The 27,113-nt window shown below is 41.0% G+C and overlaps 1 protein-coding gene across 2 annotated transcripts in view; it reads left to right on the top strand.

The window, feature by feature from the left end:
- Nucleotides 1–27,113, top strand: part of LDLRAD3 (low density lipoprotein receptor class A domain containing 3) — a 118,497-nt gene that overhangs the window by 60,849 nt on the left and 30,535 nt on the right. For both annotated transcript variants that reach the window (XM_040601902.1, XM_040601901.1), the window contains exon 4: nt 2,341–2,475. In XM_040601902.1, coding sequence (XP_040457836.1) covers nt 2,341–2,475 — 135 coding nt within the window. The remainder of the gene's footprint in view (nt 1–2,340; nt 2,476–27,113) is intronic.

Raw genomic sequence — 27,113 nt, 5'->3', positions numbered from 1 at the left:
TACATGTTCTCAAACAGAAAATAAATAAATAAATAAAGGGTTATTCAGTGAAACAAGTTCTTGGGAGGAGAAGGAGGTTCTCCACATCAGGCATGCCTGCCAATATACTAGCTTGACCAGCTGTTCAGCAGCTTGCAGGAAAGTTGCAGCAGAGAGATTATCTGAAGTGCTACTTGCCTTGGGCTATACCCCCTGCATGTAGCTGGCTGCACAGATCCATTTGTATCCAAGTCTAGCAGGGATATATCATAGCAGTAAGGAAAGGTTACGTTTGATACAGCAGCTCTGTTGCTATTATCAGGAGCTATTAAAAGCACAGGTCTGTAGGTAGAAGCTTGCAGCAAATACTTGCTCCTTCTCTTGTTGCAGCATGTTGAGCTTTTCCTTTTAATGACATTTAAAGGTCAGGAGGAGGACAACAGATACCAATTTTCAAAGATAACAAAAGGGGTGATCTTCACAGTGATCCATCACTGTCTGCTTCTTGGAGGACTTGCCTTTCTTGTTTATGTGCCCCCCAGCATGAAGAGTCTGGTTTGGGCCCTGGGAGGACTGTGGCAGGGAGATAGCACCTCTGTGGAGCAAGTGAAGCTACAGAAAGAAGACGGGAGGCTATGGAAATGACTCTGGGTTATGCTTAAACAAGTGAACTAGAAAGAAGTTTTCACAAAAGTGCTGTGAGAATATTCTTGAAATGGTGGACTGACAAGTGGCAGGTCTCAACTGAAAATGCACCATCTCATGGAGCTGAGATGAATGACCTAATTTCCCATGAGCTTGTAGTGTGTGACTGCAACAGGACCTTACAACTGATAACATGCTGCTGATCTCTCTGTTTCTCTATACCATTTCAGCATATATTTGATATTTTCTAGCTCATCCAAGTGTCTACTCACTGTTTTGCTTATGTAGAGGAAAAACACTGTAGACCCTAAAGTGACCTGGAAAAATCAACAAGTGCGCAGCAGTTTCAGACCAAAGATTTAGCATGTTCATGATAAGTGTGCTTTTGGGGAGCTGTAGGAGTTTAGAATGTTTGCTATATATACTCCAGGTTATATGCATGGCAGACTTTAAAGTTTTATGTTGGTTTTGGTTTTTTTTTAAGACTCTTTAAAGGCAGCTCTCTAAAGAATAAAAAATAGGAAGCCGGTTGTTATTTGGGATCTGTAATCCCCTTTTTTATTGTAGCAGAGAAGCTCTTTTGAAACAGACAAGACATCTAAACAGCTTTTTTTTTTTAGGTTTTCAATTGGAAAGTTGCATTCTGTTTCTGTTACCTCGTTACCAAAAACTGGCAGGAGTTCAGAGAAGAGTGCCAAAAATTATTATGGGACAGAGAGATTGATTTATGAGGAAATATTAGAAACTCCTAAATTATGCATATCTCAGCTAAGCGATGACTATGTTGGAAAATAAAGCTATATATGCTGTATGTGGAGGGTGCAAACACTGTTAAAGGAGGGATAATGTAGTTATGTATGCTGGGCTATAGCGCTGAATAGAGATGAAATTAGAAAAGAGAAAACTCTAAGATGAATATCAAGGAAACCTCCTTGGCAGTGAGATGCATTGAAGCTGTGATGTAATCTGCTAGGAGAAGTGTTGAAAACTGTGCTCCTCAAAGCTTTAAACAAAATTAGGCATAACAACTTAGAGTGTGTTTACTGCTTGGTTTGGCATGGATGAGAAACTGCTCTACCTAAATAAGTCTGCTTAAATACTGTTCTGTTGCTCTGCTGGGCCTTAGGTGAAAGGATTTTCTGGGTGCTACTGCAATGTGTGTGTTAGCCTTAAAAAGGAGTTGAAATTCAAACACTAAGATGTTGAGAAACATCAACATTGCCATTGTGTTGACTCAAAATAATGAGGACGATAGGGAAGGTGGAAGAAGAAGCAGAGGTAAATAAACCACTGCCTGGCAGTTCTCAGCCGGAGTTGTTGGCTTATAATACGAAACTCGAGCTAAACTGAGTTTGCTGTCATGGGAAGCAACAGGCAGTGTTTATGGTAGGCAGTGCTACCCTCCATATGTCTTCAGTGTGAGCAAATGCTGAACGCTGAACAGTGATTGTGATAGGGGCTCTCATGAAAGTGAACAGAAGGCTTATAACTGTGGGTGGACTAAATCTCTTCTAATTGTAATGAATCTTGCATGAATTAGAAATTTCAGTGTGCTCTGTTCAGAGAGACAAGGTTGGTTTGCCAAGTTACTCCCACGTATTCAGCAAATTGACCAACTGGTGAGTTGTGACCTGTTGCTGTTGATTGTTTAATGGCTATTTCACTGCCTGGGTAAGAGAATTTCTAATGAAAGATCTCACTTGCTTTTTTTTGCAGCAGCGAATCCCTTGCTTTGCTCTACTGCCAGATTCCACTGTAAAAATGGTCTTTGCATTGATAAAAGCTTTGTGTGCGACAGTCAAAATAACTGTCAAGACAATAGTGATGAAGAAAGCTGCGAAAGCCCTCAAGGTAGGCACAGTGGTTTTATTCTATTCTGCAATTCTGTACCAACTCCAATTAATGCGGAACAGGCTCAGCAGAAAATATGATTCTGTTGGCTTGCTCAGTGTTGGCTAGAGCTGTGGTTTCCCAATTCTGCAAATAATGAGTGTGAAATGTGTAGAGTGTGTGTGTGCGCGCATACACTTCATTCTCAGCGCTCAGAAGACTAGTATCTTGTTCAGATCAGTAAAAATGCGGTTTTACAGAAAGCGCTTATATTCTGTGATCCAGTGCTCACTGAAGTTACTGGGAATCCATTTAGTGGCTTCTGTGTGAGATGGATTGGACGCAGAGTGATCAATAATAAAACTTTAGTTTGAAGTAGTTCAGCATTCTATCTATTTACCAGATGAGTAAATCTGTGTAGCTTTAGATCCTCATTGCTCAGTTACTTTCTGAAAGTGCATGCTTCACTGCAGGACAAGTATGCAGTGAAATAATTTATTCCTACCCTTCCTTGTTTCTGTATTTAGAGAAAAGGATTGAGGGCAGGAAAGAAATTTTTTGTTTGAAAATTGTTGTGTATTGAGTCTTGTGAGAATCTCAAAATATAATCTGTGACAATTTTTTTCTTTTTGACTTATGCTGTAGAGTCTACATCTAATGCTCCTCACTTTTGTTTTCTGTAAATTAATGCCATAGTATTTTGTAAAATGTGAAGCATATATGAATGACTTGAGGTTAAAAAATAATGTGTATTGGACATCAGCCACTAAACATTTTAATGTCTGAGTTACTACGGATAGATTAGAGTAAGCAAAAAATGGGGGATGGTGGGTATCTGCAGGGGAAATGCAATGTGCTTGGGCCTATAAAAAGCAGGACACATGGAGGTAAAGCAGGATATGAAGGAAGAAGAAATTAGGGAAGTGGAAGGAGAATGACTAATATCTAGCTGTGCTGATGATTTAGTCCTTTGTGGAAGGTAGAATAATTCTGAGCTTAACACGGTGACAAACATTTACAGCTTACAGGGGAAGAGGAAAACACACAACAGCAATGCCAACAAAACAGGGTTTATAGCAATGGTATGGGACCATCTCCTCTTTGTCATTCCTCAGCCTAACCTATGAGTTCTTTCCTTTGGCTCCGTATGTAAGGGGTCACAGGGTCATCCTGGTAACTTGCCTGCTTGCTGGGCTACATCACAGCCTGGGAACATAGCTCTGCTTGGATCGGAGTCTTGGAGAGGGGCTCTGGCCTGACCCTACCCTCTGTCTCGCGAGGGAGGAAGGAAAGGGCTGGTGAGGGACTAGCGTGTGTGTATTGCTCTTGCAGCAGTTGCTGCCCCTGTGCTGAGGGCTGAATTGTTTTTCACTACAGGCCTAAGGCAGCCTTATAAGATTAATGCGGGTGGCAAGGTTTCTTGTTGGGTTTCTTTTTTTTTTCTTTTTTTTTTCTTTTTTTTTAGCTTCTGAAGCTTAAAGCAGCAGTGTTCTTTTCCAAGGTTGGGATGACTGCTTCCTCTGCAGATTAATTGGCTGGATTGCCTCCAGGTTGTTTGTTGTCATGACAATCTGCTTTTGGAAGTGACTGTCAGGCTCAAGAGAAGAAAAGAGCTGTATTTCATGAAACCATTACTTTTGTCTTTATCTTCGGTCCCTTCTGGAAAAGTCAGATTAGTAAGAGGGTTAAGCAAAGTAATTCTGTCTGATTCTATGTGTGAAAGAGCCCCAGACAAGGAATACAGAGTGCTGTCATTAGGGCCAGAGCAGCAATGGTTTATGGGTTTTTTATTAAATGAAAAAAAAAAAAGGGGTCCAAGTCGTCCAAGTACAGGGCTGGGAATGAGGAGTTTCCAAAGGGAGATGCTGGTTTTGGGGAGCGTGTGTGATTGCCTTTGCCCTTTGGCAGCTCAGAGCCTCCCTCAATTGCTGTTTTGCCATCTGTAAGTAGACGAGGCTCACATACTTGTCTTGCAAAGCAAGGATTAAACAGTATAATGTGCTCAACTTCCCATCTGAATGTAAATGACTATTTCCCTCTGGAGTGTGCAGCTATGGGGTGTATCTGTCCTGGCTTCCAAACACACCAGCTACTTTGTGTTAATTGAGAATTAGAGGCTACTGTGGACAGTCTTTCATTTCTCACAATTCTTTCTACAGCAGATCTAATTACTGTAATTACAATGAGTTTCATGTTAACACAGTACCCAAGAATCCTGGTCATTAACTAGAATTCAAGTGCTCTGGGTACTTAGGGACAGAGCAAAGCAAATCTGTAAGGTATTACAGAATTAAGATAGAGAGGGTTCTTCCCACTAGCTATGTTACCATGTCAAATGTGATAGCTTTAGTTCAGTGTAATTGAGTGTAGTCTGACATGAGATTGCCCTTGTGTGCTGTTTTTTGATCTAAAAATGTGTTGATTTAGAAATCACTAGCTAAGCTTCTGAACCACTGGATGATAGTGTCATTATTGCCATTTAACAGATGGGGAAGAAGGGGCATAGATCAGCTAAACAAAATGGTCCCAGAGTGACATCCTGGCTGGTAGGAGTAGAGCTTCATCTGTGCTTGTCTGCTCCAGGGGGATGCTATGGGACTTAATAAATGTTTGCAAAGTGTTTTGAGATACTATAATATCATGTGGAATAGAAGTGTGAATTATTAATTGGTACTTTGCTCTCCTGCTCTTGGGTATACTGACAAGCTTTTTAAATTAACACCTTTTCCTACTCCTCCATGAACTTCAAAGGCCTCCTTTATCCTGCTGTCATTACTGGAAAGCTCCAGTAGCATATCGGTTTGGTTTGTGTCAGATAGTCCTCCATGCATAAAGATCCTTTCAATCAAAAAGAGTCACTCTGCAGGCTAGGAAAACAGGAATGTGACCCCATATTGAAAAATGTAGTGACCTGGCTTTGATATGGAACACTTCAAAATGTGTGGTCCTTGATGAATAATAGCTTTGCTAGCATGCTGCAATTTGAGATGAGCCTGAAGCCATGGGTATATAAAGATTAATTTTACTCATAAGTAGGGGTGGATTCATTTGGGGGGAGGGAGGCAGAGGCCCCAGGATTTATTTGTGAAAATGGGAGGAAGGTCAAATTTTTGAAAACAGGTTCCTGCCCTCCTTTCTTATTACTGCTTGTAACTGAGTGTTGCGCATTATAAAGGTTTGTATGTTGTGGGGGAAGTGTCAGTTAAAAAACTTAATCAGTGACAATTTAGCCGCAGGTCAAATAATTCTGCTCTAATTCCCAACAGTAAATATTTGTAGCTCTTGTAGCTGCCATGGCAAACGGCAGAGCTGTTCCTTTAAACCCACCCCAGCTATATTTTGGCCCTCTCCAGTTTCCAGCATTGAAGTAGTGTGGCCAGACATTTCCCTTAGTCTGGAATGTGGTGCATTCATCAAAGTATGTGCCTGGGTTTGGGGATTAGATGGAGGATGTAACTGCTTGGATTATCCGCAAGTTGCATATATGAATTGCTCTTTCTAAGGTGTTATTCCAGTTTTAACAACACTGGTAGCAATTGGAAATTTATGCGCCTGTTCTGTACTTAATGGATCTTAATCCAGGAAAGGTCCTCGCCCCCATACATTTTTTTCTTTTATTACTTCAAGACCTTTTTCCCTATGCCTTGAATTAGTTGACAGTGCTAATCATTCACAGCAGCTGTTCTGGGTGTACTCCTTGGGCCTGTCTGTCACTGGGGGGATTTCCTGCTCCACAACTGACATCCACTCAGTTGGAAGGGAGTTCCTCCCTCGTAATGTTTTTCAACGACCATGTAAATTTGTTCAGCTCTAGGACTGTATTTAATTTATTCTCTTAATTGCTTTTTATCTATATGTGTCTTCCCAGTGCTTCTTCCTTTAGAGTCTCCTTAATTTTGTACTTTTAGTCCCGAAAGCTTTAACACCAACCAAAGCGTACTGGATATTTTAATTCAAAGTCCTTTTGTTTTCATGGCCTTTCTTTTCTTTCCTTCTAAGTTTGCTGAATACCTTTATTAGCTTTAACCCCCTTGCCTAGGAAAGAGCCTTTTGTTGCTGTGAGTCAGCAACACTTTGGCGCTGTAGAGAGAGGCTCTTGGCTTCAGTAATGTTCTTTCAACTCTTGCTCTGCAGTTGTTAGTAAACAGTACCCTTGTGGTCAAATTATAAACCAAATGTTTTGCAAGTGTCCTGAAGTTGATTCCTGCCCTGTGTTTCTGCAGTGTATTTGGTAATGTCCACTGTTGCTTGTGTGGATACTTCCTTTTTTTATTTTTGCATATTTTTTCATTGAATTTATGTTGGGGTTTTGATATACCCCAAAATTTTGAAACAGATTTAGAAGCCTACATGGTTGTCAGAAGTTTGACTTATTAAAATTAGGTTTTAAGTGATAATATAAATTCTGTAATGATGGTTTCTGTGGATTTAGGTACAGGTAAAAGGAAGATGGGACATGGTTTAGTGATGGACTTGGCATTCCTAAGTTAACAGTAGGACTTGACGATCATAAAGGTATTTTCCAATCTAAATGATTCTGATTCTATGAAGTTGGAAGGGGACTGGCTGTAATGGTAAACACTATGGCCTACTGCTGGTGTTTGCACAATTGAGTTGCTATGCAAAAAGAATTCTAGAGCTGACAGCCAAGTGGAACAGACATACTCTATAAATTTCAATGAAATGCCACAGAATTTAACTTAAGAAACACAAATAGCTCCCAGAACATCCCACTCTATAGAGCTTGTAACCAGCCCTTTGCATGTGGCAAACTGAAATTCTGAAATTCCCAAATGCTGTGGTATCAGACATCCCAAAGCTTTGTAGTCTGATCCTGGCTGTGTATGTTTCCTTACGGAGTCTCTCTGACTCGTTATTCGTTCAGTCTTTAAACTGAAGCTCAATTTGCAATTACTGTGCATGAGCTTAGCCCGTGTTCAGCCTACATTAGGAATTTAATACTCGGAGCCAGACTAAATAGAAGCAGAAACTTAAGGAAGGATACAAATAAAATGTCACTGAATGTTTTATTAAATGAAAGCTTTTCCTGAGCATATTTAGCTCTCTAATATCCCTGTTTTATAATGCTGCTAGATGGAAATGTTTGTCAGCTCTGAATTCCTTCTTTCCTCTGTTCCTCTATTCCCTAATTAAGTCCAGGCTTCATCTTCTTTCCATTTTTCTTTCCTCGTGAGATTGAGAGGGTTCTTGTCAAGAGAGGGTTCTTGTCAAGAAAAAAATTGATCCATCTGCATGGATACTGAAAGGTAGGGTGAGCTGCAGTAGCCAGGTGTTCATATTAGTTGGTATTGATATTTCAGATGACCGACTGTTAAGCTCCTGTGCACACTTATTTCAACAGCATGCAGACTCCACAGTCCATGCTGCCTCCCAGGTCAGGTTGTGGTTTGTAAGATTGATTATTGATGACTTCGTTTGAACAGCAGATAACAACAGCACAGGCATTATTGTAGATGGTCCCAGACTCATTCAGAAGCATAGTAACTTCTGAGTGGGACTGAGAGAGGAATTCTTACTAAACTGTGCATGGAAGCTTTGCAAGTAATGTAAAATACATGTGGGGATTTTGGGGAGAAGTCCAGGCAGCTGGTACAAGTGGATTTGAGTTGCTACTTCTTACAGTTCCCTCAGCTTGTGAAGATGCAGGGTTTTGTTGCAGAACAGGCATATGAACCTGAGGAAGAGTCGTCTTGTGGATCATCATGTTGCTCCTGCAGGCATTTTGGCCTAGCTAGCATTTTGGCAGAATAGTTAGCAATAGACATGCTGCCAAGATGTTAGGCTACCCTACTGTTTAGAGAGCAGCTGTTCTATTAAGAGCAACTATAATATGGCAATAGAAAAACAATGACTTCAGGTCTTCAAATGGACAACAAACTTAAAAGAGTGTTTGTAGATCTGGGAAGCATTCAGCCTCTTTGTCTAATCTCCTGTTTTGCCCATATTTGCATTGAAGCTCAAAGCAGTTACCAGCAGGTGTTGGCTTGGCTAGCGTAAAAATCAGTTTTATGACATAAGTCAAATCTTAGACAAGGTGTTGTATCACTGGGGGCTCACCATATTTATCAACAGCTTTAGCAGGGGAAAAAAGGAAGAAAAAGAGGATCTGTCAACAATCACCTTGCCCTGAAAGCAGTTCCCTGAAGGTAGTAAGGATGGGGAACTGATTTTATGTTGCCAGCTCGTATTATGCCTCTTCTGTAGACAGATGTACTTCAGGATGCTGATAGCAGCCTTCCCTCGAGGCACAATTTACTCCCATGATGGGATTGTGGTTCTTATGGAAGTACCTTATTGGATTCTTGCTGTAATCCCATGATGGTTTGGGGTTTGGGGGTTTTTTTTGGTTGTTGGGGCTGAAATTGCAGTTCTCAAGCTAGTTACAAAAGCCTACCTGCAGGTAGTAACCATGTATAAGCTAGTTTCCTTTCAGCCAGTGGCTGCCTGATGAGGGGAGCTGGGAATTGAGACTGTAAATGGCATGTTTTTCTACTCACCTGTACAGAAATGAAATATGAGCTCTTAACAATTGTGTCCAGATGTTTTTACCTTCACTTTGTGGCATTTATGCTTAATTAACAATTCCAGAAAAAGGTGATGACATGAATATCCAGTTTCTCTGCCTGTGCTTCAAAACTTCAAAAACAGGTCGATAAAATATGTTAGAGGAAAGCAAACAGAAAAAAGGACATTCTTTTGAAGCTAACGAAATTTTCTCTTGAGCTCTTATTAGTAAAAATGAATTCCTTTCAAATACGTTTTCCACAAGTTTTTAACAGCATGTGGGTGTTTGAAATATGCCATATTGTATTGGCATGTCATGCCGTGTCCTGGCTGCTGAATTGCATTAACTTTTCATAGAATTCAGTGTCATTTAATTGTATAGAAGGCTCCTGTTGCTGGACTGTAGGTGCCAGCCCCAGTCTTTTTTGCTGTCAATAGAGGGAACCCAAATAAAAGGCATAGATTTTAATCTTAGACTTGCTGTAAAACAAAATCAGTTCTAGGTAAGATGACCAAGTGCTTTTTCTGCAGGTGTTGTGGAAAGAACTGTAGTGTTTGTATTTAAGATGAAATTTTAATATTTTTTTTAGTACAATTTCAGTACTAGGACAACCTGATCTTTGTTGGAAAACGGTAGTTGTCATAGCAAATGTGTGTTGGGGGAGCCACAGCAAGGGTTTCCTGGGTTAAGTACTGAATAGAAGCTCTTGCTAGCACAGCGGGAGTTAGCTTGGCTGTCTCCTGTTTCTAGTCCTAACCTTCATTCATCAGACCAGCCTGCCCCAACCTGTAATTCTGCTTCCAAGCCCAGCTGGGAGCTGGTCTGCGTGGTTCTATCACCAGGTCTGGCTATCAACCCTGCAGTTCCAGCCAAGTGGTAAACCTTGTTCTTTAGGCAGATTATTAACATGCATCTTAGAAGTGATAATGCTTCAACCTAAATCTAGCTTTGAGACCTGCCTGCATTAACCAGGGCAGCAAAAATCTGAGGTTAATTTACACTTCAGTGCCTTCACAGATCTTGGTCTGGCATTGTCCTTTCTGTAATCACTAGTTAGAAATTATTTCCCAAGGTGAATTATTGAGGAAGCTCACTACGCTCAGCAATTTGTGCAGGGACTTGGGCAGAGGTCACAAGAGTTGTCCTTTCTTGCTCTTTAGGAGTTGGTTCACTCTTTTTGTGCAGCAGTGGAACAGAGTAGATCAGTTTTGCTGTTCAGACCTATGTGAGTGGGAGAAACAGATCCCAGCATCCTGAGTCAGACTTTGGGGTAAATATTTTCTTTTGTTTAGTTTTTCCCCCTGCAGCAGTAAAGCTGGAAGATGTGGCTCCTAAAATGTCAGGCTACAACTCTGTCCTCAGCTGAAACTAGTTTTGCATATGGTTAAAATCTGTATCTTTTCACAACTTCAGTTATATCTGGGAATAATTTGTGGCGTGAGCTCTGTCAAAGCCTGTGCGTGTGTTCTTACTCAAATGTAAAGCCACAAGCAAAGCCAGCATGGCCAGGTGTAAAAGTATTTCTATTCAGATGTTGTAACAGTTCAGTACATAATCAATTATGCAATTGACCTAAAGCAGCATGTTTTCAGTGTAGGCAGTCCCCTGGAGCAGGGTTACCAAGGTCTGTTGAAAAGTTTTACTGACATCTGCTCAACAAGAGTAAATGCAGCAACTCTAGGTCAGCCAGATGTCTCTGTAGCTAGAAACTGTGCTGGTGCAATGCACTTGACTTGTAGGAAGCGGAACAGCTAGAAATGCAGAATTGCCCTCAGAAATGTAGGTGACCACATGTGTGCAGGACCTTTATCAGTCTGGGCAGTTTGTGTCTACTATTTTGAGAAATCCTTGCTTAGAGTAATTCTGGGGTTTTTTCTAAGTAGTTTCACTGTGCTGGCATAGCTACAATTTTACTCTGCATTACAGAAAATATGATTGTATATCATCTTATAGGAGAAATAAGGGTATGGTAAAATGAATTTGGAGGGGATACCTCACAACTGGAAGTGGTATTAACATCAAAGCATGTCTACCGGAGCTCACTATGTCTTCGTGCCCACTCACTTCTAAATGCTGGTCCCAGCCAGGTCAGCGGGAGTGTTAAGTTCCTGCTGCTGAAGCAAATGGTGTTTGTTTCTTTATTGCTATACCAGTGTGCCGTATTGACTGTGGAGCATAAATTGTTTCAGGGTAATTTTTAAAACCTGAGCAAGTTGCCAGCCAGGGTTCTGGAGAAAGGTATTTCATACTGCCTGATCTAAAACTACCAAATGAAACCTGATAAGCAAGTGGATTACCACAAAAAAGAGAATTTCTTGGCAGGCTTTAGATTAAGCTGAGATTCATCCCGCAGCCACCTGTAAATCTGCAAAGGATGAGACTGTTGAATTCTAGCTTTCTCTTCTTTGCTGTTCTTGCACAGGTTTTAATACCTGTGTCCCAGAGTCTGATTGAGCTTCCTTGGAAAGCTGGGCACCACAGCAGATTTTCTTCTGCCTGCTGAAAATTGTGAAGTGGTGAGAAACATCAAACCAGTATTTAGTCTGTGTGCTGTTGCCTGAGCTTGCCAAACTAACTAATGCTCCCATCAAACATTACCAGATACTCTTTGCTAATTTGCTATAAAGGATTCTGTTAAAAATCCATATTCATGAGAGATGTTAAAAACATAAAGCAATTATATGGTTTTCAATTACATAAACATCAACATGCAATGGGAATTAGAAGCTGAATAATTAATTTTCTGTTTCTTTGTAGTATAGAATCTATGCAAACAGTAAAACCTGGAAACAAGCATGGGGATGAGTACAGAGGGTACAGTGCCATAAAATGCACTCTATGTACCTCTCTCCAAATTCAGTTCAGATATCGAAGTATTGGCTGTTAAGGGAGGTGGCAGCTTGGTGAGCAGGAAGTACTGGGTGCAGAAAGTCCTGTTTGTACCTATGCCTTATAAAGTAGTGTTTCCATTAACATGGCTGAGTGTTGGAACTATCAGGATGTCCATTTATGTATCCCAAGCACAGAGGTGGCAAGAGCTAGAGCTACCTGAGGCTTCCTTCTGTTGGTATGATAAATGACCTTGGGCATTTTGGGTTAGTGTCTGGCATATGCCTGATCTTTATTTTACAGGTGAAGAATACCAAACTTCTAACTTTTGAAACTTTATGAAAGATTATAAAGTCATTTGAAGAAAATAAATATCATGAATCATTTCTGAATATTACCCGCACCTGAAGTGCACCAACCAGTGACTGTGGGGTCTGGGCATTGATGCTGAATTACATCCTCCAAGGCTTCGAAGTGCAAGCTTTCAAGGCTTCATTTATTCTAATAGCATTATTGCACCACAGTAAATGCAGTGATTACCAACTAGTTCTTAAATGGAAGTAATTTCGAGGTTCTGGTGTTTTTGTTAAGAGGTTAGGGAATGTGTTACACTGCACTAAAACCTATGGGAATTAAAATCTAGCTTGTCCTATTTGTTCAACTGTGTATTCTTAGATTGTCATTTCCCTTTGCCTCCTACATGCTGAATAGCTAGCAAACACCAGCCTGATTCTAGTGACAGCTGTCCAGAAGAACACTTTTAGACTTTTTGAGGCAGTTTTTTCCATGGCAAATGGTGCTCATGATTTACCCTCTACAGGAGAAGACTTCGGACTGTCCTTCTACAAAACAAGTTCTAGAGCTGAGACTTTCCTTTGAGAAAGGTTTTCAGAACCGAAACTTGCACTATTGTCAGTGAACGTTGAAGTCTATGGTGGCTGGAGCCTTGCTGACTTTTTTGCAGAGGAGGTGGTTTGGACTTGGCTTGAGAGGAAGGGATCATTATGCACAATTACATGGAAGCTCTGCAAGGTGTTTGGTGCTTATGCTTGTAAGAACCCATAGCTGTAGGAATATTGTATGGGAAAGAGATTGTCCTTATGGTGACTAACTTGCTGTCAAATTTAATTTTCTTTTTTCACACTCTAGAAGCAGATAGCAATAGACATGTGACTTCAGGAAGGCAGTGCTGAAGGGGAAGTTATATCCTATATAGTTCTAATAACTGGACAACTGTGGACAACCAGGAAAAGGTAGATGAGAAGACTGTATGTTCTGTTCAAAAGGTAACAAATTCCAGGCTGAATATTTTCTGTTATTTTTGCTTGCTATTAAAGCCAAATCTGTCTGAGCAGGTTGGAACAGGTATGTTGGTGATCAGTTAGAGAGGTTCTTAAGAGATGGGCTCAGACAACAGGGTGGCTACAGCAGATACAAGAGGAGTGAATCAGCTCTTGTGATAAAAATGAGACATGATGCCAGTGAGCAGAGCCTGGCTTGCAAATAGGATGTGGAGATCATAGGTAGGGGCTTAAGCTATGCTTCTACCTAATTTTGTTAATTCTTTTGTATTTAATTTTGTTTTGTGAAAGGATCACTTGTCCATAGTCTTGTAATTTGCTTTTGTGTGGGAGCCAGCTCATATAATTAAGACTGAGGTGGTGGTAACCTTCTGCTCTTAGTACACACGATCAGTTTTGTGATGAATCAGCTGCCAAGGTTTACATTCCTGAGCCCAAACTTGTGCTCTTTCCATTGAACTTGCAGCACAAGTGTGATTGAATCACTGAGTGTTTGCAGAAGCCACTGCTGGTCTCTCCCTTGTTTTCCAGACTTCTTTTTCCACCACCTCTTGATATATAAATCCCAGAGAGTTGATGATTACTTGGCAGCCATATGAGATCAGGTTCTAGTCATGACTGATAATTGCAAGAAAATATCCAGAGAGTGTCTTCCTGGCCAAGCTGGATGTAATTCAAGACTCTGTATGTGAAGGAGCACTGGCTGGAGGAGCCTGAGGAAACGTGCAGAAGTGATATTGTGAGCTTGCTTATTGGAGAGAGATCTCAGCATGATGCCTTTGCAAGCTATATGGCCCATCTGAGCTGGAAACAAAGTAACACGGAAAAACACTGTGAAATGAGTTAATCTTCAAATAAGAAATTTCCCGCAAAGGTACAGGACTGCTTTTGGTCTGTATCTTTCTTACCTGTGCATCAGCAATATGGTTAGTCTTTCCAGAAAACCTAGTGTAAATATGGAGTAGAGAAAACATACTGAACCTGTTCCTGTGCTCTTTCCCTCATAATTTCACCCTCACTGCATTCTCTACTTTCTCTTGTTGAAAAAACTCTTCCAAGCAGTGCATGGAGTTTTTGTTTGTAAAGAAATTAAGTCAAATTTGTGCTTCCCCCTGTTTTGTTTTGGTTTTATTGCCTTCTTTCCTGTAAGCCATCAAGGGCTTTTCCTTGTTCCTGTTGTTTGTTTGCTTTCTGGTTTCTTTATCTCTTCAGTTTTTGTATCGCACTTTTTCTTCACATGTTTATTTTTGGCTTTTCTGGAGGTATCAAACAAGAGAAACTATACGTTAAGCCACATTCAGGCTTCAATCCACTACCTACAGTTAGAATACTACAAAGTGTTGTGGCCTTGTTAAGGTAAATCTGTCCTACTCAATCATTGTTCTTACATTTCAGTGTCACCCCAGAGGGGCGGGAAGCAGTCTAGGCTTAAAACACACAAACAAATTAAAAAAAAAACAACCAACCCAAACCCCACATGTGGGAGAAATCATACATCTCCCGGAGAAGACCAGATGTACATTCCTTTCTGTTATGTCCATCTCTCTGAGATGGACCACATGTCTGATATGGACCACATCTCTCTGATATGAGTGCCGAACAGTGGTCCTCTATGAGAACATTGCCAGCTGGTAGTATTACTAGGAAATATATGTTTTTTGATTATAATTTGAGCTGAGATTTAATATTACAGGTTTATTGGTGTCTGCAAGTCACACAGGTGAGAAAAGGAGTAATTTTCTGCTCTGGTTGTGCTAAAGCCAGTAAAGCAGGAATTTCCTTTCTGCCTATTTCACCACATGATTTGTACTACTTATATTTTATGGTCTTGATTTATAGTGTATGTCATGAGTTTCCCTGATGCTGCTAGCAGTTCTCTGCCTGTGGTTTGCTAGGTGGGAGTAGTCTCCTAATGCTTTTGACATGAGGTGTGTGTGTTGGCTACAGCGTGTTCCCATTGGACACCGGAACCAAGCCTTTGCAGTGGAAGGAGGGGAGGTGTCTTTGAAAGAAATTACTGCGTTAAACATCTGCTAGAGGAGGAAGTTTCCACAAGAAAAACATCTGCTAGATGATGAAGTTTGCACAAGAACTGGGTTAATAGTCCGCTTTTGGAGTGTAAGCTGGAAGTGACAGTTTGGCCAGCCCCCAGCCACGTGCAGCACATGGCGGCAGACACAGCATTGCAGCAGTTGTGTGCAGAGCAGGAACTGCGCTAGTAAAAGTTGCCTGCTCATATATTAGAGGGGAGGAGGGAAAGGAAGCCTTTGCAGCTGGATTGAGTGCAGGCTGCTGCCAGCAGTTGTCTCAAAGCATTCCTCACTAGTGTGAGATCTGTGAATGGTGCTTGGGAGAAAAATCTCTGCTGGGTTTTTGATGCTTTTCAACCACAAGTCTTTGTCATTTGCAACAGGGTGGAGTTTTCTGCAGCGCTCTTCTGTAAGCTTTTCAGCTGTGGGAGCTGATTGAGGAGAGAGGGAAGGGGGGGGGGGAAGACTTTTTCAATTCCTTCCTTTCCAGGGGCTACAGAACTGCCTTTCCAAAACTGTTACGTTACTCTTACGGCAGTTGCCTCTGGAATTGCAATCACAACATATTCTGTCTCTTCTCCCGGTACTTAGAAAAGGGCTTCTTTAGCTTTTTCCTTTTTCTTTCTTTTCTTTTCCATATCCTTTTCCCTTCTACTTTTAATACACAGTGAGAGTGCCAGGGAAATTAAGAGTGTGCTTTGCACTCTATCCTTTTCACATTGAGAAAGGAATTTGTGTCTCTTGTGTACGCTATGGCTGGGTCCCAACAAGAAAGCCAAAAACTGTGATGGTGGATTTTTTTCCCTGCAAAGCATCTCTTTTGATGCATGAGTAAGGTCAACTTTTAGCAGGCTTTGTTCTCTTAGGCATTTTAAAAAAGATCACCCTTTTTATCTAAACTCAGGGTTGTTTTTTTTTAAGGAGGTAAATAATGAAGCACCAAAGAAAGCTTAATGCAAGCAAAACTTCTCCTGGCTTGAAGAATGCTGTCCTGAGCAGATATTACACAGACTATTTTCAATTCCCTTCTTGTTAGAGGCTTCAAAGAGGATCTCCATTGCTTGACGATTGTTTACCCTGTGCTGTACCACTCTGTTGTGCTTTGTTCAATGTAAGTTTCCAGGCTTCATGTTGTGAAGACTTCATTACTGTTCTTGGGCGATTATTGTACCTGCAGTCCTCAGAACAAGTTTTCCTGCTTTAACTTCACCTTTGCTCTAAAGCCAAATAAAATTCTTCAAGTAGTACGTTCCCTACCTGGTTTCTGGGCCTCTACCAGCCTGTAGTGCAGGTCACTTATTGCAGGTACAAAGTGACTCTAACCATCACCTGCCTTTGTTTACATGCAGAACAGACTCTCTAGTTCTTTTGATTTCCCAAATAGGGGGGTGAATTTATTTCAGCTGTTGTGGGTGAAGACTGATGTTGAGATTGCAGAGCTCTGCCCTACACTGAGCAGCTTCTGCTCTTTCTGTGAACTGTAGCGAATGTGTGCCCTGCATTTAATGAACACTCCATCCCATCTGCATTTTTTGTGAAGATCTCATGAACCAGTTGTTGCTGAGTCTTGCTAGATAACTCCCCTGCAAGAAGGTTCTGCTTGTCCTGAGGCAGGATCAGGTAGTGCTGAGCTTGTCTTCTGGGTTGTTACTCTTCCAGTGGTTACATCAAGCTGAATTCAGGCCTATTCTGTCATTAAGAACTTATTAAACTATTGCTCTATGGTTTCATCTTTAAACGCTGACCTTTCTGTTGACGTGTTGTGTGTGGTTCAACCTGCCCTGATCTCCTTCTGTCTTCTGCATTTTATCTGTTGCGGGCTTTCCCCCCCCCCTCCAAGTCTCCTGTGTTTGCATAGGTGCTTCATTTCAGAGGAGTACAGGAGGGATGCAGATGTTATGACTTAATTTTTTATTATGTATTATACTGCTTGGGCTTTTTTGATCTCTGGAACTCAAAACAATGATCAAATAAGGATTCTCTTTCATTTTTCTTGGCACTAGTTTCTCTCTCCATGGATGTGGAGTGACTGAGGTTGGTTCTCACAAAGTCAATGACTGGTAAATCCCATTAATCCATCCTCAGTCCAGCTGAATTTATTACCTATTTCTATTTTTGCTGGATCTCAATTGTTAAACCCTTCTTCTGCCCCACATAGTTTACATTTAGAGTTTCAGGCTGAAAGTGTATCTTGTGGGCCTGGGGGGAAAAGCTTGGGGGTTTCCCCTTCCCCTTTTCCTTCCCCCTTGGGCAGGATCCACTGCCAGGTGGCCAGCACAGAGATGCCCTGAGGGGCAGGGAGGACAGCAGGATCCAGGCCCCTGTCCCCAGCCTGGCCTAGGGAGCGGCCAGGCCCCCCTGCAGCGAGGGGGAACGTGCCTGGTGTCTGGCTGCTGCGGGTGAAAGGCAGCTCTGCTGCAGCCTCCACAAGCGCTCGACAGCATCTGTTTTCTTAGGCATTTTCAAGCTGCATGAAAATTACTTCAGGAAGCAGAAACATGTTTTACTTGCCAAGTATTGTGTGAAACGTCCAGAAAACAGATCTGTTTAGGAGGAGACCTTCCTTGGGGAGGGCAGGAGAAGAGGAAGATAAGTTGTGTATTTTTTACTGCTTTGAAACAGCACCTCTCACAGCTTACCATGTACTTAAATCTGTCTGGTTACTGATTTGTTTCCATTTCAAACCTGGATATAATTAACATAATTTTATAAACATGAGTGTGGAGAAAAGGGGTAATACAACTTGTGGAACCTTGTTCTTCAGAGCATTATGCATGCTCTTTCTCTGGCAGCTCCTTTTGCAGAGCAGTTCATAAGCAGCTTCAAAGTATTTATCCTGCTTAAGAACAATGTTAAGTATCTTAATTAGCTTGGAAGATGTTCTGAGCTTTTTCTGTGCTTTAAAATATTTTAAAGATTTTCCATAGTGAGGCTTCAAAGTGATGTTTCTACAATTCCTTTGACTGTGCAAGAGGGCTGTCATATTTTCCAGTACTGTGTAAGCTACCTGCTGACATTTTTTTTGCTTTCAGGTGAGATGAGGTTTTTGCAGGTAGGCCCACAAGCCAGAGGTGTCGAGTAGAGTCGGTGCAACATTGCCAAGCCTTTTCTGGGAAGAGGGAGGAAGCAGGCTTGAGGGAAGGTGTATATGCTTTACTGCTGTGGAACACGTTAACATGCTGCATGTGTCCCTGTTATATGTGTCCTAAAGGAAGTGTAACCTGCCCAGAGGCTGGGGTGGATACAGGCAGTACAAGCTCCAGCCAGAGCTCAGTCAGGGTGCTGTGCCTGCCCAGTTCAGCCCTGAGTTCTCTGCACCACTTTGTTTCATCTCTATGCAGCTGGCATGTTTCTCTTCATTAAAATCCATTGCTGGAAGGCTCTGATGGAATGTCAGGCAGGAACTTCTACACCTGTAAGTGTGTAGCCATCAGAAGCTGTCAGAGGGAGTTCAGTGAGGTGGAAGGGGGGATCTCTGGCCACAATAGTGAAGCCTGTGAGAGTGTCCTTCCTCTTTCTTCCCCGACCCCAGTATCTGTTCAAACTTCCAATTGTTGCTGTTGCTTTCTAAAAGGTATTTTTATTTTGTCATTCGTTGCTCCATTGCACATTTGTTCACTGGTAGCACTACACCAGTCTCCTGTCTCACCACTGTCAGTGAAAATCCTTTCCCTGGCCTTTCAAGAGTACTTTGAAGAGCAGGCAATTGTTTGGTGGATTTCACTTGCTGAGTCAGGGTGCTCTGCTGAAATGAAGGAGTATGTTAGCTCATGTACAGCACAAAAAAAGAGAGGTGATTGCTTCTGTTGGTAATTCTGAAGGCAGTCTGCTCTCTCTTTTATTGGGGAAAATGGGATGGTGTCCTCATACCAGCTCATTTGGCAGTTTCTGGTGAGTCTGAAAGAATGCTGCCTGTTGAACAGCATGTCTCTGGCATGAGAAGTTCTGGGCTTTTCTGCAGGGCCCTGTAAGCTTGGTGATGGGGTGTCACCCTTCCTCAGTGCAGTTTTATACCTCTGGTGGCAAATGGCCTGTGGATAAAACCACTGTTTGGCTGATGTGGTTTTGGTTCTTTTGATGGAGAAGTGGGAAAGTTAGAGGTAGGTGGGAGATGTGGCCCTTCAGCACCATGCAGTCTGAGGGAGGGGGCCCATTCTGTGACAGGAAGGTGTGAGTGAGGAATGTCTGCAAGCTGCGTGTGAATGTGTTCTCAGAAGAGAGTGTCAGCCTGTCTTTTCCCTCTTGATTTCATGCTGTGTTTTAGCGACATGTTCTGTCAGCCCTGGAGAAAGCTTGTGCCTTTTCTTGTTTCACGTGCTTAGCTAAGGATACAAACGTTCATTCCTCGCAAGGATAAAACTCCTGTCACCATTTAAAAGCACTTAGTATTATGAATTACGATGCTACCTCTGCTCTGCCCAGGTGTGCTTTAAACGAAGCATGGGTTTGACTCACTGAGGGAGAGCTGTCACTGCAGCAGGAGTCTTTAGTGTTAATGTAGCTCTTATTTCTACAGGATAGAGTGAACTTTCCACTCTACAGACTCACTCACCATCAGTTCATACAACCTATCACTATCTTTTGCCATGTTGCATACAAATAGACATTTTTAAAACGCTTCATGTAGGCCTCCGGCGTTCAGGTCATTTAGTCTGTGTTCTGTTCTGTGCATCCCACCTTCAGTTTTTCCTTGCAAACTAGTGAAAGCCAAATTAATTATAACAGCTTGCTCAGAAGAGGCATGTTCAAAGGAGTCCAGAAGGCAGTGGGAGTCCTAAGAGCTTGCATAAATAAATTGCTTTGCTCCTCCCCATGAACACTTAATGATGTGGTGATGGTAGCTCTTCTAGTTTTATGTACCTTTCCAGAGGAATTGCACTGAGGTTGGTTGGGCACAGACTAAAGTAAACTGTAATTTGAATCCTGTGAAAAATACAGGGCTGTATTTCAGTCAGGACTTTGGGTTTTGATCTGAGATAAAGCCTGGAATATTGTGGAATCTTCTAGCATGGTGGTGTGGCAGTGTTCCTGATAAAAGTGGGTACTTGCTGAATTCCTGTTTCTACTGTTTGCAGTAGCATTTTTCTTCCCTTTCTTCCTCTCTTCACACAGCCACAGGCGTCTCAGGAAACCCATTTACCCTAATCCTGTGTTTGACTCCTGAGACCCAACGAGCTAATAGCTTAAGAATAAATTGTTGTAGCAATTGCATGCATAAATAGCATGAACAGCTTTCTTAAAGTGGTGTTTGATTACTTGAGACAAAGATTTCACAACATTAAAACAGCTTAAAAATAATTACTTGGCTAAAGCAATAAAGTTCTGTGGATAAGTTTCATTTTTTCATAACCCTCTTTTTTTCCTGTCTCAGAAAATGGACAAGAAGCGTGCATTAAAAAGTAATTCAATCTTCAACCCAAGCAAGACACAGAAAATTCAAAATCAAATGCTAATGCAGTTTTTTCATTTTGCAGATGATTGTTGCCCACTCACATGCACACAAGTATGCACATCATTAGCACTGACAAAGAGCTGACTGTTAACTTTGAAATCCTTTGTTTCCAGGAGTTTATCTCACACTCTCATTATGTAAATGTGGTTTTTTTAAACTTCAGCAGTTGCCATGAGAATAACTGTCTGTCTAGAGCACTGTATGGGGTGCATCCTGCAAAAGCTAGGCAGAACTATCTGTTCTGTTGAGAGAGAGTCATGTTTCTTTGATTTATAATTAATCTTTAAGACTCTAAAGCATCTTGACAGTATAAAACAAACAAATCTGACTGTCTGACAAGTGTTTGCCAGATGAGACAGTGGCCTGCATAGCATGGTATGCATTGCACCGAGGCTTGATGGATTACTGCTGTGTAACTGCTGGCTTTCCTAAAAAGGTGTGTTGTGTGATACTGTGCTCCTGTTGAAAGCGTGTAGAAAGGAATATGCTTTAAAAACAAGCACTTCTGGCTATTGGGTAAATAAATAAATAAATAAATAGATTACTCTTGGATCCCTAATTTTATGTAGCACAAACCCAGGATGTGTTTCTGGGTGTGGTGTGATATTCGACAAACCTTATTCCCTTGCTTCTGGAGGCCTGATGTGTGTGTTGTTTATTGCATGTGTGATCCAACGTGAGGGGAAGAAGATCCTGCAGAGCACCCAGTTGCCTGAAGCCCTTCAGGGTGGAGGGCAGCTCTGGGAATTCTGATGTCAGGTAGTTCACCTACCAAAAAAAAGTAGAAAAGAAGCCTTGTTCACCTACCAAAAAAAGTAGAAAAGAAGCCTTGTTAAAGTCTACTTTTTGGGTGGTAGTCATATATAGGCAGGAGCTGGTGGGGACGGGTGATGGGCATGAGAGGATTTATTCGCACTGGGAGAATGGTGTACTTCTATGAACCTGCAGTGTATGGTACATGGTGCCAAAATTACTTTTTTGTGAACACTGTGAAATGCTTTTGGAAATAATGTACACAAACTTGTCCCATCCTTTTGAAAATAAATTCCTAGCTTTTCATGGTAGGGAAGTGGACTGAATAGACAGACAGTTCAAGATCATACTTCAAGGCACATTAGTTAACGTGTCTTTAACTTTAAAAGGTTGTTAGTGTTAGTCCATGAATTCTGACTTTGAAGCTGGCAATGGGTGATGTTATTTTGCCAATCTTGTCCTTTTTAAAACAAAACAACACACCCTTAGGTGGGACTGCTGCTCAGGGCAGGAGGTAAGATTCACCTGTTAAATAGAGAATTTTGTTTGGCAAAGAACTTTCCTCTGTAGGTCTGTTATGACAAGAGCATGGAGAATGAATGGCTCTTCTTGGCACTACTAGACTTGTAGTTTGATTGTCATAGAATATTTAATAAGTGATATACATAGCTAGAGGTGAGTGTCAATTTTTTTAAATACAGAAATCTGTTCACTTTCATGTGGCTTTAAGTTTAGAGTGAAATGCAGTAACTTGATAATTAATCAAAATAATCCCTGCAGTGTCTTTACGGCACAGTCTGGTTTGAACATGACTCTGCTACTCCCAGGCCTACAGTGGATCATTCCGCTAATGCTTCGCCTTCCTTCATCCTCATATCAGCAAGGTAAATGAGTTGTTGTGTTGTTCTCCTGGCCTTTGCAGCCGGATATTGATGGAGATAATGCTTCGCTCTGAAGAAGGAAACCATCACGGGTGTCTTGCCAACTGCCAACTCGCTGTCAGGACGTACTAGTTACAATCTGAGTGTTCACTGGTAACACCTCCCATCTTCTGCAGCGAGCATCACCTTGCATTCCAGGGATCAGCAGATCCAGAGCATCTCTGTTGGTGGTGGTTTCATTTCCCATGATCTGGTTCATGCATATGCAACTTGTCACTGTGGGTTTTAACATTCAAAACATTATTTTTTTTTCCCCTCATGGTCCAATACAGAAATTAATTTGAAAGCTGAACTAACGTTTGGAATACTTCCCATATTTTGCCCCAGAGCTGCAGATATGCCCGTTTCATCGTATTTTTGTGACTTTAAAATGGGTCACTTCTGACACCTTCCTGTAAAAAAACTGAGCTAGATCTTTCTCAAGATGAACCTTTAAAATTAGAAACTTCACACTTGAATGTCAGAGTTGGGTATAATTTGCTATGATGACAACCACATGGCCTCAGTCACAGAAGAGTGAAGTGTCTTGAACTGTTGAGCAAGTTTGTGCCAGTTTCAACAGCTTCCATGCTCCTGTAGTACAGCTAAAGAAGTTAGCTCTGGGTTGTGTTGAGGCTAAGCTTTTCTGGTGTGTTACAGTCACTCTCTGGGGAATTATCAGCCTTTCATATATTTGTGCTCTGCCAGGCAGGGTCATGCTAGTTATATCTGTAATTTATATTTTGCTATGAATGATATCATGTAAATGTTGAGTTTGGTTTGTGCTTAAAATTATTAGAGCAAAGGAAAGATCATTCTTCTCTGGGCTACGTATGGAAAGTTCTGGGATAATATGTTTGATTTCCTATCAGAATAACTTGCCATCGCCTTTCACTCCAGAGGGTGATGTTTTCCATTCTGGCTCCCATTACTATAATTAGACTCATTCAGTGTGTTCTGTTTCTGTCTATTAACATATAATCGTGTGATTGATTCTTGCATGCCAGGTAGATAGTTTTTCCAAAGGAAATACATATTTTACATGAGTTTTCAGACCAGCTATGTAAATTGAGTGCTTATGAGAGGTGCTGAGACATCCAGTTTGAATGCTAGTCTTTTAAACGTCTGTCCTCTGCAATTCCCCCTCATGTACCTCCATAGCTTTCTGCTACTCTAATCGTTTGGTTCCCCTACTACAGTGCTTAGTCAAATGTTGAAAGCACTGGCTATTTAACTTGCTAAGAGAAGATGCTTCTGTATCGTGTGGAATTTTTTTATGGATCAGGACTTAGTGGAAGGCTGACTTGCCTTTCTGAATGGATTGCTTGTATCAAGGAAAACTGCTGACCAAGGATATTTTTAGACATTGTTAATGATCCAGAGAATGTACTGTCAAATATTTTCTTTTCAGTCTTTTCCTTTTTTTGGCATCACATCAGCTTGTTGTGTCTGCATCCTTTGGCACTGAATTCTTTGTATACTTCGGGATAGCTGTCCATGCTAACTCTGTGGATCTGATTATTTCTGTACCCTCTGTTTCTTTTGTTCCCTGATGGAAGAGGATAATGCCTCTGAACTATAGTAGAATTTCTAAAAGTAGCCAGTAGCTGTAAAAATAAATGGACCTAAAACACCCATTCAAATAAACCCCCTGTTTTTCAGCCCCAAATAATTACATTGTATGCCCATGCAGAACGCATGGATGGTCAATACTGTCTTCCTTCACGCTGCTTTGTGCCAGAGTTTAGGATTGGTCTAACACCATGATTCCAGAATCATAAATTCTGGGTGTGGGTGCAGTTGTATCAGCCAGTGGTACAGATTTTACCAGTATTTTTGTTGTTAGCCACTACACTGGCTTTGTGTCAGCTGAAGGAGGATAGATGACACCTATCCAGCACAGAGTCTTCAGAGAGAGCCCCTTACTTATTTTTGATAAATTTCCTATCTTGAGCTAGCACTTTGCATAATGTGTCCCAGATATTTTTTATTTCAGATTACAGTCTGTGGCTCCAGGATTCGTGCTTGGGATGCAGAGTGGGTCAACAGAATGCTCTTAATCTAGGAAGGGTATTAAAGCCTCATAGGTGAGCAGATACTCACTGCATACTTCATTTAAATAGACCTTCTCACCTAGAAGCAGGAGCTCTCTTAATCTTCAGAGATGTAAAGAATGTTTTAATATGATTTCTTTATCCCAAATTCTCCAGTCTGTTACAGCTTGAGAATTTATTGTGGTTTGTGGTGTACGCCGATTGCAAAGTAAATGAGAACATCCCAACCAATTCTGCTACTGTAGCCTATCTGACAGACTTGGGAGCAAGGTATTAGTAATAAATCTTGTAAACTTAATCTGCTGTTGTATTAATATTATAATGATTTGAAGGATTCTTCTATAATAGAGCCTCTTCCTAGGGAATGAGCATTCACTAGGAGCGTTCCTGGAGCTTAGCTTTATGAATGCATCCTCCAAAGAAGGAAGAGAGCTTGATGGGGGAGTTTGGCATTTAGTTGCACAACACGTTTAACAGTGTGACTCAGAGTGCTTACTTGCTGAATATGTGGAGGTATTCTTTGCTGTTGAACTCCTCACTGTTAATAAGAGGATCTTCATTGTTGGCAACTGATTTTGCAGGTCAAAGATGTCGGTTTTATTTTTAAAAATACTTTTTTGCTATTGTAGTTAGAGTATAAATATCGGGATGATCTGTCTGTCGGCTTCCTGGCATATTCTTAATTGTCACCAGAGATCATAAAGTTAAAGATCAAAGAAAGCATCATGCCACTTGGGCCATCCTAATCAAAGAATTGAGAGATTGAATGCAGTTCCTTGATCATCTGTGATCCTACTGTGTGACTTACAGCAAGTTTCTGTCTTGATTTTTTTTTTTTTACCCAATTTTAAAAATAGCAGTAGTGCTTCCTCATCTCCCAAGGATGTAGTTGGAGATTATATAAACTACTTGTTCATTGCCTGCTTAAGACTCTATCTTAAGTAACGAGAGTCACAAAAGTCAGGGAAAAAAATAAAATTTTTAACATTGTTCTAAGACACTGAAAAGAGTGTGCCCTGGAATTGGATTGACACATGCTTGCTTGGTGCTTTTCTCTATTTGTTGAAGGAAGGATACTCTAGATACACACAGATTTAATAGCGTCTCTTAGTCCCTGTGTGCCATGCTTGTTCAGTATTTATCCAGTGATGGAAGTCAGCAAAAGCAAAGGATGGCCTTTGCCTTGTCCACCAGATGGGTACAAGCAAAGCACAGACCTGCCAACCCATCAACATATTTTCTAAGAAACATTTGAAAAGAGGCAAAGGAGACTTGTGTTTCTGGAAGTGACGCATGTGTTCATAGCTCTTAAACAGATAGGTACGGAAGCATGCAAGTACTGTGACACAAAGTGCAACCTGTACTAATGCTCAGTTGTGCGCAGCTGTGGGAAGCTGTTGTGCTGCTGCAGGAAGATCAGCACTTCTGGTTTATACCACTGCAAAATTCAGCCCCTACCACTACAACATCCTGGTGTTTGATCTCTTTCTTTAGGAAGAGAGTGTCCCTCTAAAAGTTGATAGATTTTATGTATGCCAGTCTTCAGCAGACTTGATCTTTGGAAGACCATGGCTGTAGTGGTGTTTTACATGTATGTAACATCTGCATGTTCTAAAGAAGTGGTGCTGAGTTTTGGGGTTTAACATAGCTATTTTCACTACTCACCATATTGTCAAAGGATGATAGGTGATAAACACATACTGTAATAATCTGATCATGGGCACTTAACAGACGCTTTATTTGATTTACAGTGTTTTCAAAAGGCTTCATAAATAATTTTTGATTGTCAAACTGATGTTAGTAGAAAACAGTTTTCTTCTTTGCAGTCCTGAGATTTTCTTATACTGAGTATCTAATGCTTGTTACCATCATAGTGTATTTGTGTTTGACAGCATGCATATAAAAATAAGTTAATTTCTCTTTTTAAGGATTCTTACAAGTTTTAAGGGAGGAGAGGAATCATTTATATAATTTTAAGCTTGGCAGAATAGCTACAATTTTGGGTAATGATAAAAGAAAAAAAATCCAAACCAACCACAATGAAAAACCAAAGCTGTGTTGTAAGTGGTCAGTCAATTGTATGCTGGCAGAAACAAAATCTTCAACTCATGGTGTCTGGGTAATGTTGTTTGCACCATGATGTGATATCCAGAACTTATCAATTTGCTGAAAGGTTATGTCTTTGCTTTTAGCAGGGTGTTTTGTATGATCTACACAAGCTGCAAAGCACGAAGTTACTATCTAAACAGAGCAAGACTTCTAGGAAATGGGGAAAAATTAATTCAATTTATTTTATTTTTTTAAGGGAATGGGGCAATACCTTGCACTGAGATATGAATGGGTTTGTGCCAGTGGTCTTAAACATAGCCTTCTGATGAATTTTAGTGGACTAAACATCTGAGTGTTAGCATCTTGTCTTTTAGTATCCAGCAGAGGAGAAACATACTGTCGCAAGTTCACTTGAAAACACCGTTCAGGAAGAAGTTGGGAATGCATTTCTCCCTTGGAAAGGTTAAAAGTTAATTCATACAGTTCCCCAGAGCACCTACAAGGTGTTCTGAAATAGGGTGAACTTGATTGGATCCTGCTGTATGTTTTGCAGTTTGATTTGAATGGCGCTTCTCCTAGTAGGTGATTTCTCTAGGAATGTGGAGTTTGGTGTATGTGGAGTTTCCCAAAAGAAATCAAAACATCGTTACCCAAAGTGCTAGCAGAACTGCTGTCTGACCTCTGCATGGGTGAAATGAGCATCTTTCTGTGTGCGGAGAATGCTTGTATCACTCAGCCATTTGAA

This window comes from Falco naumanni, chromosome 7 (genome assembly GCF_017639655.2).
Source record: "Falco naumanni isolate bFalNau1 chromosome 7, bFalNau1.pat, whole genome shotgun sequence".
NCBI classification, from domain to species: Eukaryota; Metazoa; Chordata; class Aves; order Falconiformes; family Falconidae; genus Falco; species Falco naumanni.
This window is presented reverse-complemented; position numbering and strand designations above follow the sequence as displayed.